Below are 15,264 nucleotides of genomic sequence, written 5' to 3'. Positions count from 1 at the left end.
TAGGCTTATACAATTCACCACTCTAGAGTACTTATGCCATGCTTTACCTTTTAAAAAGCAAGAAAAAATAGTCAAATATTTGCAAAATTTACTTTGTAGATATTTACCGTTTTTTTAAATTATTTTAGCGTGTCCGGAGCAGTTGGCATCTCTGCATACGTCCCAAGCGAATTTCAGAAAAATCTTTTGGGACAGAAACGCTTCCCTGCCAATATTGTTGAAGGTATTTTCATTCACAGAACATAGATGGCGCTACCGTACATAATGCTGCTGTATTCATAGTTTATACTACCAAAATTGTTCTGCTGTAAAAAAAAAAAAAAAAAAAAAAAAACTCGTCGCGAAAGGGTTAAAAGGATTGATAAAATAAAAGAAACATGTTATGCGTTCCATAATTGCACCAATCTTATTACTTTTAACTATGCAACACGGCATAGGAAGTGCCCTGTTATTTAAAAAAAAAAATAGCGATAAACATCCGTTATTTTATACGATTCTGTTAATATTTCAAACATCAAATATTTTGTTATTTTCATAATTAGGTTTCATTTTTAACATTCTTTCAAAGTGAAACATAGTGTACCTTTTTACCTAGGTATTGGCGACATTGAATGCAAACATTACTAATAATCAGAAATCGATAAGGAATATTTTTTTATGCATTATTTTCGAAGACATATCGATAAGGGTGCGCAAAGGTCTTTTTTTCTGTATAAGCAACAGGTGTATGCAATCACGCGTTTTTAACTTTTTATCATATTTTCAGTAGGTGCGATTGATAAGTTGCAAGGGGCGTAGGGATTCACTCGCTCATTTCGTTTTTTGTGATCTAACAGACAGGTTTGTCTCCCAAAAAATTATTAGAAGTAATAATTGCGAGTGAGGGAGTATACAGAGACTGAGAAGAATGAAGGGCCTGGTCACGCTGTGTTTTGTGATCAGTTGGACAGTGATTTGTGGTACAGTGTTAGCTCAAAATGATGTGGATTATGAAAGTGATAAAAGTCAAGATGATTTGGAGGAATTATCCAGATTGCTAAAAGAAGAAGAACTATTTAAAACCAACTTAAAAAGACTTTATAATGTTTTGAATGATGACGATGGTATGTTTTTTAGTTAGTTCTTTAAGTTCTATATGATGTGAAAATCAATATTTGTCATTTAACCTTCCGTTCTAGAATACAGCTAAAGAAAATCTACTTCAACTGTTAAAAATTGAGTACAGTAATATCATTTAAAATATTTTCGTTTATTAATCATATATACCGGCCTGCTAATTAATACGCTTATTCTATACTTTATAACCGTTGTTGAACAGCAGACTGAATTTCGGATTCGCGACTACTAATGTTCAACTCCGTAGCCTTGTAAATTTGAACCCAATCCAGATGACAAGGGAACTCCTGGATGAAGTATTGGGAGGAATTTGCCTTCGTGAAGGACTTTTTGATGGAACTAACCAACAGTTGTATTACATAGAGAGAAATAACCACGAAAACCTCTCACGGTTAGCCTGACGACGAGGGGATTCTGACCCATGATCCATCTACTACTGAGAATATTCTACGTTAGCACTGTGGTAGGTGCGACACGGGTGCGGAATTTGTATCGGCCAGTCATCGCTGGAATTCGAACCTAGTTCACCTCATTGGAAGGCGAACGCTCTATTCCCTAAGAAATCGCGGCTTTACTACATTTTATTGCAAAAAATTTTATAAAGTGATAGACGATTAAAATTTGTAGTTAATAGTATTTTTGGTAATTTCGTCAAAACTTTATAAGCCTTGCCGCAGGAGAAGAAACTGAGTCATCACCTCCTACATAAAGAAGCCTCCACACGGTCTTTTATCAGTAGTCAGCGCAGACTGTTTAAAAAGTGAACCAGTTGTGCGCATGAACCCAAAACCTTTTATAAAAGTAATTGAGAGAAATTTATCTTATATATTTGAGAATTGAATCTGTAGTGGTTGACAAGTGAATAAGGCAAACCAGTAATATTCATAAATAAAATAAATTTTTAGTCATATATTTACTACCACTTTCTTATCTTAACAATATTCTGTATTAAATGACTCTTTCAGTAAGTCTGACCGGACTACCTATGAAAAACCGTGTGGAGGCTTTCAGTTAAAGGAGGCGTTGATTGAGTTGCGTATAAGCTTGTGAGACATATACAATGCAGTGGTAGGGAAAATAACCTCGTCTGACCTGACATAAACACGACCTGGAAATTGTTTAAAAGTGGTAGCTAAATTTTGAAAAATGTACATACTTGAAGCATTAATGTCTGCTAAAAATATTTTCATTTCCGTTATCGTGGTTTGAAACTTTTCTAAACAAATTTTATAAACTCAATGGGAAGTTAACTTTATGAAATTTTAAGCAACTTCGTCACGTCACTACTCCTCGTTCGTCATTACTTTTAAGTAAGGCTCCTATACTATCCGAGCTGACCTATCAAGCAATATTGGAGCAAACAAGTTCGCAAGTTAACGTTATTTTAGTATTCGTCATGTTATTACAGAGATGCCAACTGCTGCGGACACGCCAAAATAATTTAAAAAACGGTAAATAACTGCAGAGTAAATTTTGCAAATAATTGTCAATATTTGCTTGCTTTTAAAAATGTAAAGCATGCATTAAGTACTATAAAGTGGTGAATTACATAAGCCTACGCATTGTTTAGAAATAGTGGTGGATTAAAATCTACTAAATCGAACTTATGAAACCAAGAATTACAATTAATAAACTACCATTTGAAAATATTTATTCGCTGTGCTTATGTTAGCTCTTTGCTCCAACAATAAATGATAAGTCGGCCTGTCTAATTCAGGGGCTCTACTCTTAAGAAAAGCTCGTCACAACTCTTTAATTCTTCCAGGTTGTTTGTACTCTGTGTTTGTTGAGGTATCCTAATGGGTGTCTTTTGTTTGAAGAGGATAAATCAAAATTTTGAAATGAAAGAATAATACATTAAAATATAAACTTTGCTACCACCAGAAATTCCCTTTCTCAAAGCGTAGAGAGATAGTAACCATGCATGTATTTGAGGTACTATTTATCCTTTGCACTCCAAGTACTTTAAAATGCTATTAAAATTTTAATAATTTTGATTTTAGAGTGGTTCAAAGTGCAAAGGGTTAACGTATTATCAAAACATTACTTCCAGGGATCGACCATTAAGTGAAATGAACTTTCTTTTTAACTGTTTTAACTGCAACCATTTTTCTAACTGTTACGAGTTCATAACGTGTATTAATGGCGGTTAGGTTAAGTTGCTCCCATCCCCACCTAGCATCCTCTAGCTCAGGGGTTTCCAACTTACATAAGGCCGGGGGCCATAATTAAAAACACAAATCAAATGGCGGGCCGCCACTTTATCAAAATTTTATGTAGGACTCTTTTATGTTTGAAGGAACATTACATATTACTGTCAGATTTTTACCAAGTTGTACAAAACAAAAGTATTGAATTACAAATTAAAATAAGAAGTAGATTTTTAAAAATATTTAATTGCATATTAAAAAATTCGGGCTACAATAACTTTAATGTGCACCTATGTATTAAACAATTAATGTGCAACAGATATCTAATTGTTAAGATATAAAACTTTAAAAAGTTTGGTTTTAAAACTTGCTTATTAGCACACAAAATGTTCAATGAGTAAATTGAGATTTGTCTGCTGCAACCACCAGAGAATAGATAGTTACATTTAAAATTTACAAATGTGTGTGTAAATATTTTCGTCCAAAATGAGTGGTTTCAAAAAGTTAAATCGGAGAATTTCTTTGAGAAAATTTCTGATACGCACATGCTAAGTTATATTCACAAAATACAAAAAAATAAAAAAAAAAAAACAACATACACGATTATTTTTGTGTTTGAATAAATATTTTCTTGGATACAAAATCTGAGAAATTTTTTTTTTTTTGCACCGTTGGTATGTTAAATTTCATAGAAACGAAGAAATTAGGTCTTTATTAACGAGAAAAGTATTTTAAATCCATACAGATTTTTTACGAAAATTGTCCTCAAAAAATGACAACTAATATATTTTAGTTTGCGGGCACAAAAAAAAACTTCGTGGGTCGGATGCGGCCTCCGGGCAGCCAGTTGGAAACCACTGCTCTAGCTGAAAATAAAAATAGAGCTAATATAAAAAAATAACCACATTTACGTAGAAATAAAAATCGTTTGTGACCAAATTTCAAAATTTTAGAATGTTTCTTTAGTTTACATAATTTGAGTGAATAAAACTGCTCATAAATAATTAGTTAAAATCACAAAAAAATCATCAAATTTTAAAAATTTTGCCAAATTTGAAATTTTTATTTTAAAAAAAGTAATATTTCAAACCTTTAAAATATTTGCCAGTTTTAAAGTTCAGTCAATTATTTCAAAAGAATAGTAAATTTAAAACTTTGTTTTGACTTCACGGTAATCACACAGCGAATTTATTAAAAAACTTGACGAAATATATTTAAAAAAACAAAGTTTTATAAAAAAATCAAAAGTGAGTACAAAATATTTATTTTATTTAAAAGTGCTTAATCAAACTTTTAGAGCTGTATTTGAGGCGAGAATATTTGTAATTGTTACAGTGATCAAAATGTATGAGAATTACTATTTACTTAACTAGAGGTTTTGTAAACAGAAACTCAAATTGTAAAATGTTATCTTTTTCGTATTCATAATTTTTTGTATCTTTGTTTAAATGACAACTTTAACGAGGCTAAAATTTCTCTGATTATTTATACCCAAGTAAGTTAGAATAACTATTCATTTACAAGACAAAAATATTTCCATTTTTCCTCAAAAAATAAGCAAAAAACAGGACGAAAAAAAAAAGGAAAGTGTGTGGGAGCTTCAAAATTTTATCTACTATCAAGAAGTGATCATCAATGTTAACTTTTGTACTTAAATAACCTTCTGTGTAGGAGGACAGGAGCTATTGTGCCCATCACAGTTTTCCTGACCTTAGATCCTTAGGAGTATATGTTCTGGTTGGGTGGTCAAACGAACTCAGAACCCCTAGTGTTTAGCCCTAAGTATGCTTGATACTCATTATTTTACTATTTTGAAAAAAAATTTATTTCATGTTATCATTTTATCAAGGGTTGTAAGGCTGAGTCTGCCTTGCCTGGTTAGAGGATAGAACCCCATTGCTCGGGAGTGCTACCACACAACTACCTGGTGTCAATAAATATATGATTACTATAATATTATGTTACATTTAGCATAATATTATATGTTTTATTTTTCAGCATAAAAGAAATCCAAATGTTTTTCAATAATTAAATCCTTATCATTAAATTTTTTTCATCATATAACTTTTAGCCCAAATATTTAAAACTATTTTCTTGTGACAAGAAATAGAATAAATAGAATAGAATCAATAGAAAAAATACTATATTTACTTTAGATAATTTTTATGTTAAAAAATATGATACTTAACATTATGAGAAAAAAAGTGAGGTCAAGAATTTTTTTTTGTCTCTTTATATATAAAAAATCGTAGGAGCAATCTATATAGTTCTGGATGTTCAGTTTGTTGTTGCATTTTACATTGATGCGTTGAAAATATGACTTGAAAGCTTGAAATTACGAAGGTGCGTAGAAAATGTACGAAGAGTACGATGCATTAGAAAAATTTTACATTAGATAATTAGATTAAAAATTATTTACTATTAAGCTTGTAGTATGAAACACCATACGGGCCACACTGCAGGCAGCAGAAATTAAACATTAAACTTGAAATTTGACTAGCTGAAAGAACCACATTTGTTTATGAAATTTGTTTCCAAGAGCTTGTTTTTACAATTCCAATTTATTCGAAAGTTATCGTACTTTAAGATGTTCTTTTTGCACATTTTTTCCTTATTTGTATTTCTCTTTTACTTTGCATTTTGTTTTGCTGTTCAAAATTTATAAGACTTAGCGTCTTGAATATTTAATAATAGAAAATGATAACTTAACTATAATTAAAATAATTAAATTGAATTTTTTTTTAATTTTGAAATTCCAATTCGCTCGAAATTTATTGCATTTCTAAGTGCTTTTCTTACGATTTTTCTAAAACTATTTTTGCTTTAAATAATAACGAGAGTGTACGTTAATTAAAACTCTTTTTGCTTTAATTGTTCCCAAAAACAAGTTCTACTAAAAAGATTTGTTGGATTCTTCTGGACAAAATCTGGAAAGACTTTTATCAGATTTTGCTCTTTTCCGTTTTGATATTTTTCATCCCTAGATTTAATTAGGTTTTTAGTGACCTTTGTTCTAAATCTGACAATTTCTGAAGATTTTTGGCCTAATTAATTTTTTAAATACAATTTCACTGATGGATTTGAAATTGCGGGATAGGAACGAGATTTAAAAAAGAAATGGTATAAACTGAAACACTTAAACAGATTTTCGTTACAGATTTTCATTAAACATATCCAGACTTAATTTTTTATTAGTGCATTTTCATATTTTGAAAAGGTTCTAAACTGATTAGAGACTATTATTAAATGAAAGTTATTTACTTGAAATATTTATTTAATAACAACGATTTTTTGGTTTTTATTTTTTACTGAACTTAAAGTTTAACTCTGAAAACGTTGATTCTTTATTACATAGCAATTATATGAGAATTTTTTCTTAGATAAATCTTTCGATAATAAATAATCGATAAGTTTCGATTGTCGATAAATTTCGACAAGTGCTGCCTTGCCTACGTTTTGATTGTACAACTTAATGCTACATGTTCTTTTTCTGCGCAAAAACTAACGGATTTAGAAACTTGGAACTTCTAAAGTGTGTAGAAAATTGTACAGGGATTACGGTGGAAGAAAAAAATTGTCATTCGATAATTTATTTGGGAATTATTAACGGTTAAACATGCTGAAAAAAATACCATACGGCCCTCAGGAATGTAACAACAGAGTTGAAATTTGGAATGCTGAAAGGGTTACATTCGTTTAGAAACTGAACATAGAGTTTTTTTTTTCCAAAACTCCAATTTGATCTAAAGTTATTGCACTTTTAAGTGCTTTTTGGGGTATTTTTTCTCACTTTTGCTTGATTTATGTTACATTTTTCTTTTCTGTTCAAAATTATAAGACTTAGAAACTTGAAATTACGAATGTGTGTAGAAAATGCAAAAGTTCAATGAAGTAAAAATAAATGAGATTCGATTGTTAATTTGAGAAATATTAACTATTAACTGTTGTAAAAAATTATATTGACCAATATGTTTACCACTGAAATGCAACTACAGAGTCGCAATGTGATGTGCTGATTGGACCATTTTGTATTATAATTTGATAGAGTCTTTTCGAAATTTGTTCGAAAGGTATTGCAAATTTAAGAGCTTTTTCGGGTTTTTTGTTCTAGAATTTTGCTTTAAATGTTGACTTTTATCCATTGATGTCGAAAATTCACTTTTCTCTCATCAGATCTTTATTTTATCGATGTCAATAATAATCGATGTCAATAAAAAATAGCAAGAGATAGAGAGAGAGAGATTACTTGTTGCTGGACATAAATGTTAGCCTTCACATTGAAGTTTTTGAAAATAAAAAAGAATTGACAAAATAGTAATAAAAACTGGTCTCTGTTTAAGTTGTTATAAGTCTCTTACACGAGTGAAATCACTTCTTATTTATTTCTTCTTATTGAATCACGCAATCTGTATTTCTTTCAAGAACAGATACTTTTTTTTCAAACCTTGATAATCGTCTATTTCATTTTGATTAATTAGATATTCTTACCTAAAGCTAAAATAATTGTATTCATTTAAACCAAAATGTTCAGTGTTTTTGTGGAGAGTATTGACGTTCAAGCGGAAATATTAAGAGAGGAATAATAATCAATTACGGGGGAGGGCGAGGGAAGCGAATAAGGGGCAAGAGCTTTCTTATTTTATTAAAAAAAACGCATTTAAATTGGTGGTTAAATGTTTTAACCCTTTTACAATTATTAAACAATACAAAAGCTCTGCTTACTTTTGTTAAAAGTTCAATCAATATAATATAAGCATACATAATGTATGCAAAGTAATAAAATATCATTATGAATAATGTTTAACATTGTCGGTAGGTATTCAATTTGGCAAAATAATCTAATCACATTGGCGAATTTTTATAGCAACTAAAAATTAACGGGGAATGTAAAAAAAAAATCGATTAGAAAGTTGTAAAGCAAATCGATTAGGTGATGTGTATATTTAATCCTAAGAGAATCGGGAACTAAATCTGTAAATAAACTATCTGTTTATACAAATAAATATATAAATAAATAAATACAAATAAAACAAAAGAACAAAAAGAAGCATGTAACAATTGTGGAAGTTAGAGACGAGCTTGGTGCATTACACACGCATTTTTTAGCATAGTCTATGAGTGACTTTTGTACTCCAACAGAATTTTTGGATTGTTTTATATGTTTAGAATCTTATCTAAAAGTTAAATAAAAATCTATAACACATTATAGTAACCTAAAAGTAAAGGCATATTTACCCACAAAATTGAAGAATAAAAATAATGTTCATTTCGAAAACGCAGGCTAAATGACAGATAATCTTATTTAATTTGAAATAGCTACTCATATATATAAAACACAGGAAAATTTTATAATCCAAATTTCATGGGATTTAGAAATTGTGACTTTTTGTAGGCATACAGATATATTTGTATTGATATTTATCAATTTGTTTTTAATTAAATACAATATTATATCCCAAGTCGGAACAAATTTTAACCTATAAAAAACGTAAGGACATTTATGTGATAAATAAGCTCATATAAGTTGCCCGATTGTGAAAATGATATGAAAAGAGAAAGTGAGAAAGATAGCCTACAGACTCTAGTTTGATAGAATGAAATGGTAGTTACACCTAGGATGGTCTTAGCAGGAAAAAAAAACTTCCTACGTACATCACCTTTTACTCCCAAATGAGATTGTCTGGTAGACTTAAATACAAGAGATCAATTATATTGAATTCTAGCGATAAAGGATGATTAAATATTTTTAAAAGCTACTAATAAAGTGAAATCAACCATTTAAAAAACACTTATTCGGAGGCGTTACTAATTTTTGTAACGTGATTTTACTAAGCAGTTTTTGATAACTGGTGCAAGACCAAGTTAACATCCGATTCACAAATTATTTGTGAGAGCCAAATAAAATTTCAAAATAAATTTATATATATATTTTACGACTACTAAAGTGAGGACTGATTTCACATTAGTAAAGTTAAGACGAGAGTTACAAATTTGTGAGAACGAAACGAAATTTCAAAATAAATTTGTATATATTTTACGACTACCAAAGTGAGAACTGATTTTACATTAGTCAGTAATTTTTCCACTTAAAGAAGTATCAACATTTTGCATTGTCTTAAGGACACTCAAATGGACTGCGTTTTTTTTTCTCTACGTCCCTAAATAACAAACTTTTGTATTATTTAATAGCAGGAATCTAAAGACATCCAATAATTATTTTGTTTATTATTCTGACTTCACATCAACATAATGTTATTTTTAAAAAAAACTTTTAACTGCCGCAATATATATATATATATATATATATATATATATATATAAGTTCATAACGAAGAATAAAACAAAGAAAAATAATAGACATATGAAAAAGGGGGGGGGAAATAATAAGTAAAAAATAACAAACAACAGTTTATTAAAAATAATAATAAATAAAAAAAATCAAAAAAAAAATCATGAAATGTTAATTAAAAAACTGGAAAAAAAGGATATAATCTTTTCTTCAGCCCACACGATTATATCCGCAAAACAGAGTGCTTTCTGATATTGTATCAATAAAGCCAAAGCTAAATAAATTAATACAATAGTGTGAGGAGCACTAAAAAAAAATTATATATATATATATATATATATATATATATATATATATATATATATATATATATATATATATATATATATATATATATATATATATATATATATATATATATATATATATATATATATATATATATATATATATATATATCTTTGCATTGTTAATTTTACGAATAACTCTTACCTAATGTAACTAATAGCTTGATCGCAAATATCGTAAATAAAATAATGTTGATTGTTGTTACTATTTTTGTTTTTTTAATATAGAGATGAAGTTAATTTTATGCCCTAAAATGTTCAAAATATCTAATAATGTCAAAATTGATGTAAGATTTAAATTTTGCTAAAATTGTGCACAAATCTTTTGTTGAAAAAAGTAGGTGATGATGGTGAGTAGGTAGAATGGGTGCTCAGGATTGTTGAAAATGAGCAGCGGCACAACAGCTCATTGTTGAGTATTGTTGCGTGCTATGTCTGTTCCTGCTCTTACAATATCCAGCTAATTACCAATAAAGTGGCCTTTCACGAAATGCTCTATTTTTTTTGAAATTTTCTTCTTGGCTCCAGTTGATCGCAATTATAATGCAAGCTTTTATTTCTTTTAAAATTTGTCTCCTAAACAAAAAAAAGTCGAGAATCAAGTTTTTTTTTTTATTAAAGAAAATGCAAAGCAGGAAAGCGGAGCGTAAAAAGCTGCTGGATGGGAAAATCGCATTCCGTTTTGTTGATCGATTTGGCAGTGCAGATGAAACGAATCAAAACTTTTGAACTTTTTTCTTTGAAGTTTTTTGAAATCTATGTCAACAAGTCTACAATAATCCATGTTTTAAAGGATAAAAAAAGAGCACTGTGTCAAAAAAATTTTAATAAAAATAAAAATGAACCCAACTACAACTAAGCAAAGTAGTAAGTAATGTGGCAAAATCCATCAAATACTACTAAATGAGCTGCAAAGGCTCAGGGGATAGAGCGTTCGGCTTCCAATGCTGTGAACTGGGTTCGAATCCCAGTCGATACGAATTTAGCATCCGGCTTGCACCGACCACAGTGCTGAACGTGAAATATCCTCAGTGGTAGACGGATCATGGATTAGAGTCCCCTTGCCGTCAGGCTTACCGTGGGAAGTTCTCGTGGTCTTCCTCTCCATGTAACGCAAATGCGGGTTAGCTTCATCAAAAAGTCCTCCACGAAGGCAAATTTCTCCCAATACTCAATCCAGGAGTTTCCTTGTCTCTCTGGATTGGATTCAAAATTACAAGGCTACAGAGTTGAACATTGGTAGCCATAAAGTCATAAAATTGGGTCGGCTATTCACTGACGGTTATAAAATATAAAATACTACTAAATGAAGCTGTTGTGCACATAACCTTATACTGTTAAACTTTATAAATCACTAAAATTTCGTTAAAAAACTGTGCTTGCAATAAATATTACTTTTTGTACGAGTTAGGGATATTTTGTAAATTAGGATTTATTACAATCATTTGTTAGATTCCCTCTATTATAGAAATTTTAGGAATTTTTCTTTTATTGTAAAAAAAATCTCATAGATTGGATTGGATGAAAAAAAAACTAAAAATTAATGTAGTCTTAAGATGTAATCAAACACGCTAGAATTTTTATTTGAAAGTTGAATTTTAAAAGCAATTAATAATTCCAGAAGTCTCATTCATGCATTCCTTCAAGTTGTTAATACTCTTTTAATAAACCAGTGGGCTGCTCCCCCTTCTCGCTAACGCTCGCCAAGTTCGGGGAGTTGTAATGAGGCTTTTTTTTTGTCCCAGTGTAAGAGAAATATATATATATATATATATAGATAAATTTAATTCTTTTGTATTTTCATTTTAAGGTTAAGTTTCTTGTAATTTATAAAGAAATATCACACTTCTTTCAAAAATATAGGAATTGAGAAGCTAAACATTTAGTCAAGTAGTTGACCTCAGAAGCAAAATTTTTATTAAGCATATATTTTCTTATTTTGTGTTAATTTAGGACGAAAGAAGTAACAAAATATTATATTTAGCATTTTATTAATTTATGGGTTTATGATACGACATGAAACACCGGTATCTTTTTCTACTTTAAAGGTAGAATCTTCCAAGCACTCTTTACTTCCAAACAATAATTTTTCAAATTTGTAATTATTTAAATCTGAGATAAACAGTTATTCATCGTTGAGCTTTTTTAATTTTCAAAATTAATTGTAAATGCACTTTTGAATCTGAATGAAAAAGAAATTCAAAAAACACTTTATTTGGATTTTATATTTTAGAACAAATATCATTTAAAAAAATCTAACCGATTTATTAGGAACTATTAGAATGTTTTTATAATTAAAAAAATGGCAAATTATCTTTCTTCTTGTAAATAGAGCAGGAGAAAAAAATATATAAAGGGGCACAAAGGTGATCTATCTGCTTTACAGGGTTAATAAAAAGTAACCAATATTATTGAAAAATATCATTTTTGGTATATTATTTTCTCCCATAAATAAATTACTGCTGTTTTAAAAATTTTAAATTATTTATCTATACTGTCAGTATACATTGTACTTATATAAAGCATTATCCATTCTTTACTTAAATGTCCTTTCAATGGCATAACCAATGTTTGCTAGGAGAGCCAACTTATGGAAAAATTATATGTGATTATCAAATATATCTATTTGAAAGCGATCGTTTTATGCAATACAGACTGATACTTGGAGTGAAAATATTAAATAATGCCTGGTGTGTTTTCTAATATCCAGAAATGGCAGCATCAGAAAAATCCTAATAAAAATAAATCAGAATATGAATATCCTTTTATTGAAAAATCCGTCTGAAACTCAAAAAAGTACAGATTTAGAATCGTTATCGAGTCAAAACTAAACATTAAATTAGTTACATGTGACGCAAAGATGTCAATTGTTCTGAGTCAGCAAAATGTTATATGAAGTGATATAGAATTCAAACATAAAATTTGCCTATGTTTGGTTAATTTCACCATCTTTTTTGAAGACTAACCATGAGTTGGTTAAATCACTGTGTCGTTTTACATGAATTTTGAATTATCAGGCAAATTAAAGGCAAAATAATTTTATATTTGTTAACCCAGATTCAAACTTTAAAACATTATTTTCATTAACATTAAAAAAATCAAAACACAAGTTAAATATATATATATATATATATATATATATATATATATATATATATATATATATATATATATATATATATATATATATATATATATATATATATATATATATATATATATATATATATATATATATATATATATATATATATATATATATATATATATATATATATATATATATACAGGGTGATTCTAAAAAGATGGGCAAAAATTAGTGAGGGTACACACCCAAGCAAACAATTTTTATCAAAGAATGCATGGTCGAAAGCAAAACACTAAGGTACTGGCGCATTTAGAAAGTTGATGCAAACGTGAAAGCTCCAATCATGTTGCGAGTTACTGCGCTGCGTTATTTGTCGCCAAGCTTTCGGCCGTTCGTGATATGCCCTATCTTTTCTTCGCCGTTGTACTGCGTGCATAGCAGCTGCCGGCCAATGTTTTGAACTCTTATTGTAATCACATGCCATTAAATTTGCTTTTATAACTTAACTTCATCGTTCTTTGTGTGTTTTTGCTTCATATAAGAACATAAACTTTGACGCCCTCTAGCGGTTTTGCGTTTTGTTTTCGACCATGCATTCTTAGATAAAAATTGTTTGCTTGGGTGTGTACTATCACTTCCTAAAATTTTGCCCATCTTTTTAGAATCACCCTGTATATATATATATATATATATATATATATATATATATATATATATATATATATATATGTATAAGAGATATTACAAAAGGTAAGGTGTAGCAATTAGGTATTTGTGATTTGTTGTCTTAAACATGTTACAGAGATTATCAAAGTAGCATTTTAAAATTAAAAAATATATAATACTTACTCAAAGAATATAATTTTTACTTTAATAATAAGAAAATTTTTTGTCGCCATTCTAATTACTAGGTGACATTTCAAACAAAGAACAAGAATCAATATATTTTTAAATTAGTTTTGGATAAATGATTATATTTCTTTTTTTTTAAATTTACTAGACTCCCAGCATAATTGCTAAGAATGTGGTCAGATTTCTTTGTGTTTAAACAACATTTTTTATACTAATCAGACAGAAAATTTTAATCTACAGGGTCTTTATAATTACAGTTCCACTTTGAAATGGCTATAAAAATAAAACTACCCGACCAAATGTCATCAAACTTGGTAAATGTCGATAAGGGGTCATGGGACTTTAGTTCCCGCAAGAAAAAAAAAAGAAAAAAAAATAGTTCAAAAATTCACCACCTGCGGAGAATGACGCTGTTTGCAATAGTGTTAAACAAATATGAAATATGCAAATTTGTTTTACACGTCATATGACTTTGCAGTTATAAAAGTGAGGTGCCTTGTCTGAGCTGTCAGTGTTCCGAGTCGACAATGTCTGTTACCATGCAAGACCGTACTTTGCTCGTGAAATGTTACGATGAATGCGACAGCAATGAACGGAGGGCTTTACAAAAGTTCCGTACTGTAAGAGAAAACGCCGAGGTCCAATGACACCGCAAAGTTTACTTAAAGTGATGGCAAAATTTCAAGCCACAGGCTTGTTATCTGCAGCACCTGGGGCTTGGACGAAAATCTGTGTCTGTGGAAACCAAGGAGGCTGTTGCATTAGCAGTAGAGGAAGTAGCAATGGACACCAGACAGGGGACGTGCAGCGTAAGTGCTGTTGCACGTCGACTCGACTTACCATTGAGTACGGTGTACAAAATCGTTCGGAAAGTGTTGCAGTACTACCCTTACAAAATCAAACTTGTTCAACAACTTCAACCTAGAGATCCGGCTTTAAGAGAAACATTTGCTTTGAGTTTTCTAAAAAGGATGGAGGTGGACATCAATTGGCCATGGAACATTATGTGGACAGATGAGGCTCATTTTTACTTAAATGGGGATGTCAACACCCATAACTGTAGGATTTGGGCCAAAGAAATCCCTCATGTTATCCACGAAGTTCCATTACATTCGCCTAAAGTCACCGTTTGGCGCGGTATGACAGCAAATTTCATAATTGGACCTTTTTTCTTTGAAGAGCCATCGGCAGCTGGGTCCGTGACATGCACTGTGACTGCTGCTCGCTTAGAATCGATGCTCAGATGTTTCGTGATACCTGAACTTCAGCAACAGGGCATTTTAGCCACCACGATTTTTATGCAGGACGAGGCTCCACCTCACATTGGTAGGTGTGTCAAACAGTTACTGCAGCAACATTTCACGAATGATTGTATTGTAGCCCGAAACTTCCCTATTTCTCTTCCACCCCGATCACCAGACC

At 30.1% G+C, this 15,264-nt stretch overlaps 1 protein-coding gene across 3 annotated transcripts in view; it reads left to right on the top strand.

Annotated features, from left to right (window-relative positions):
• Window positions 1-717: 717 nt before the first annotated feature.
• The window catches only part of LOC107446532 (uncharacterized), a 149,303-nt gene continuing 134,756 nt past the window's right edge, over window positions 718-15,264 (top strand). For all 3 annotated transcript variants that reach the window (XM_087163687.1, XM_087163686.1, XM_087163685.1), the window contains exon 1: window positions 718-1,103. In XM_087163687.1, the coding sequence (XP_087019813.1) occupies window positions 908-1,103 (196 nt within the window). In that variant the 5' untranslated portion in view covers window positions 718-907. The remainder of the gene's footprint in view (window positions 1,104-15,264) is intronic.

Source organism: Parasteatoda tepidariorum, chromosome 5, assembly GCF_982258835.1.
Source record: "Parasteatoda tepidariorum strain Cologne lab strain chromosome 5, Ptep-v5.0, whole genome shotgun sequence".
Lineage (NCBI taxonomy): Eukaryota > Metazoa > Arthropoda > Arachnida > Araneae > Theridiidae > Parasteatoda > Parasteatoda tepidariorum.
This window is presented reverse-complemented; position numbering and strand designations above follow the sequence as displayed.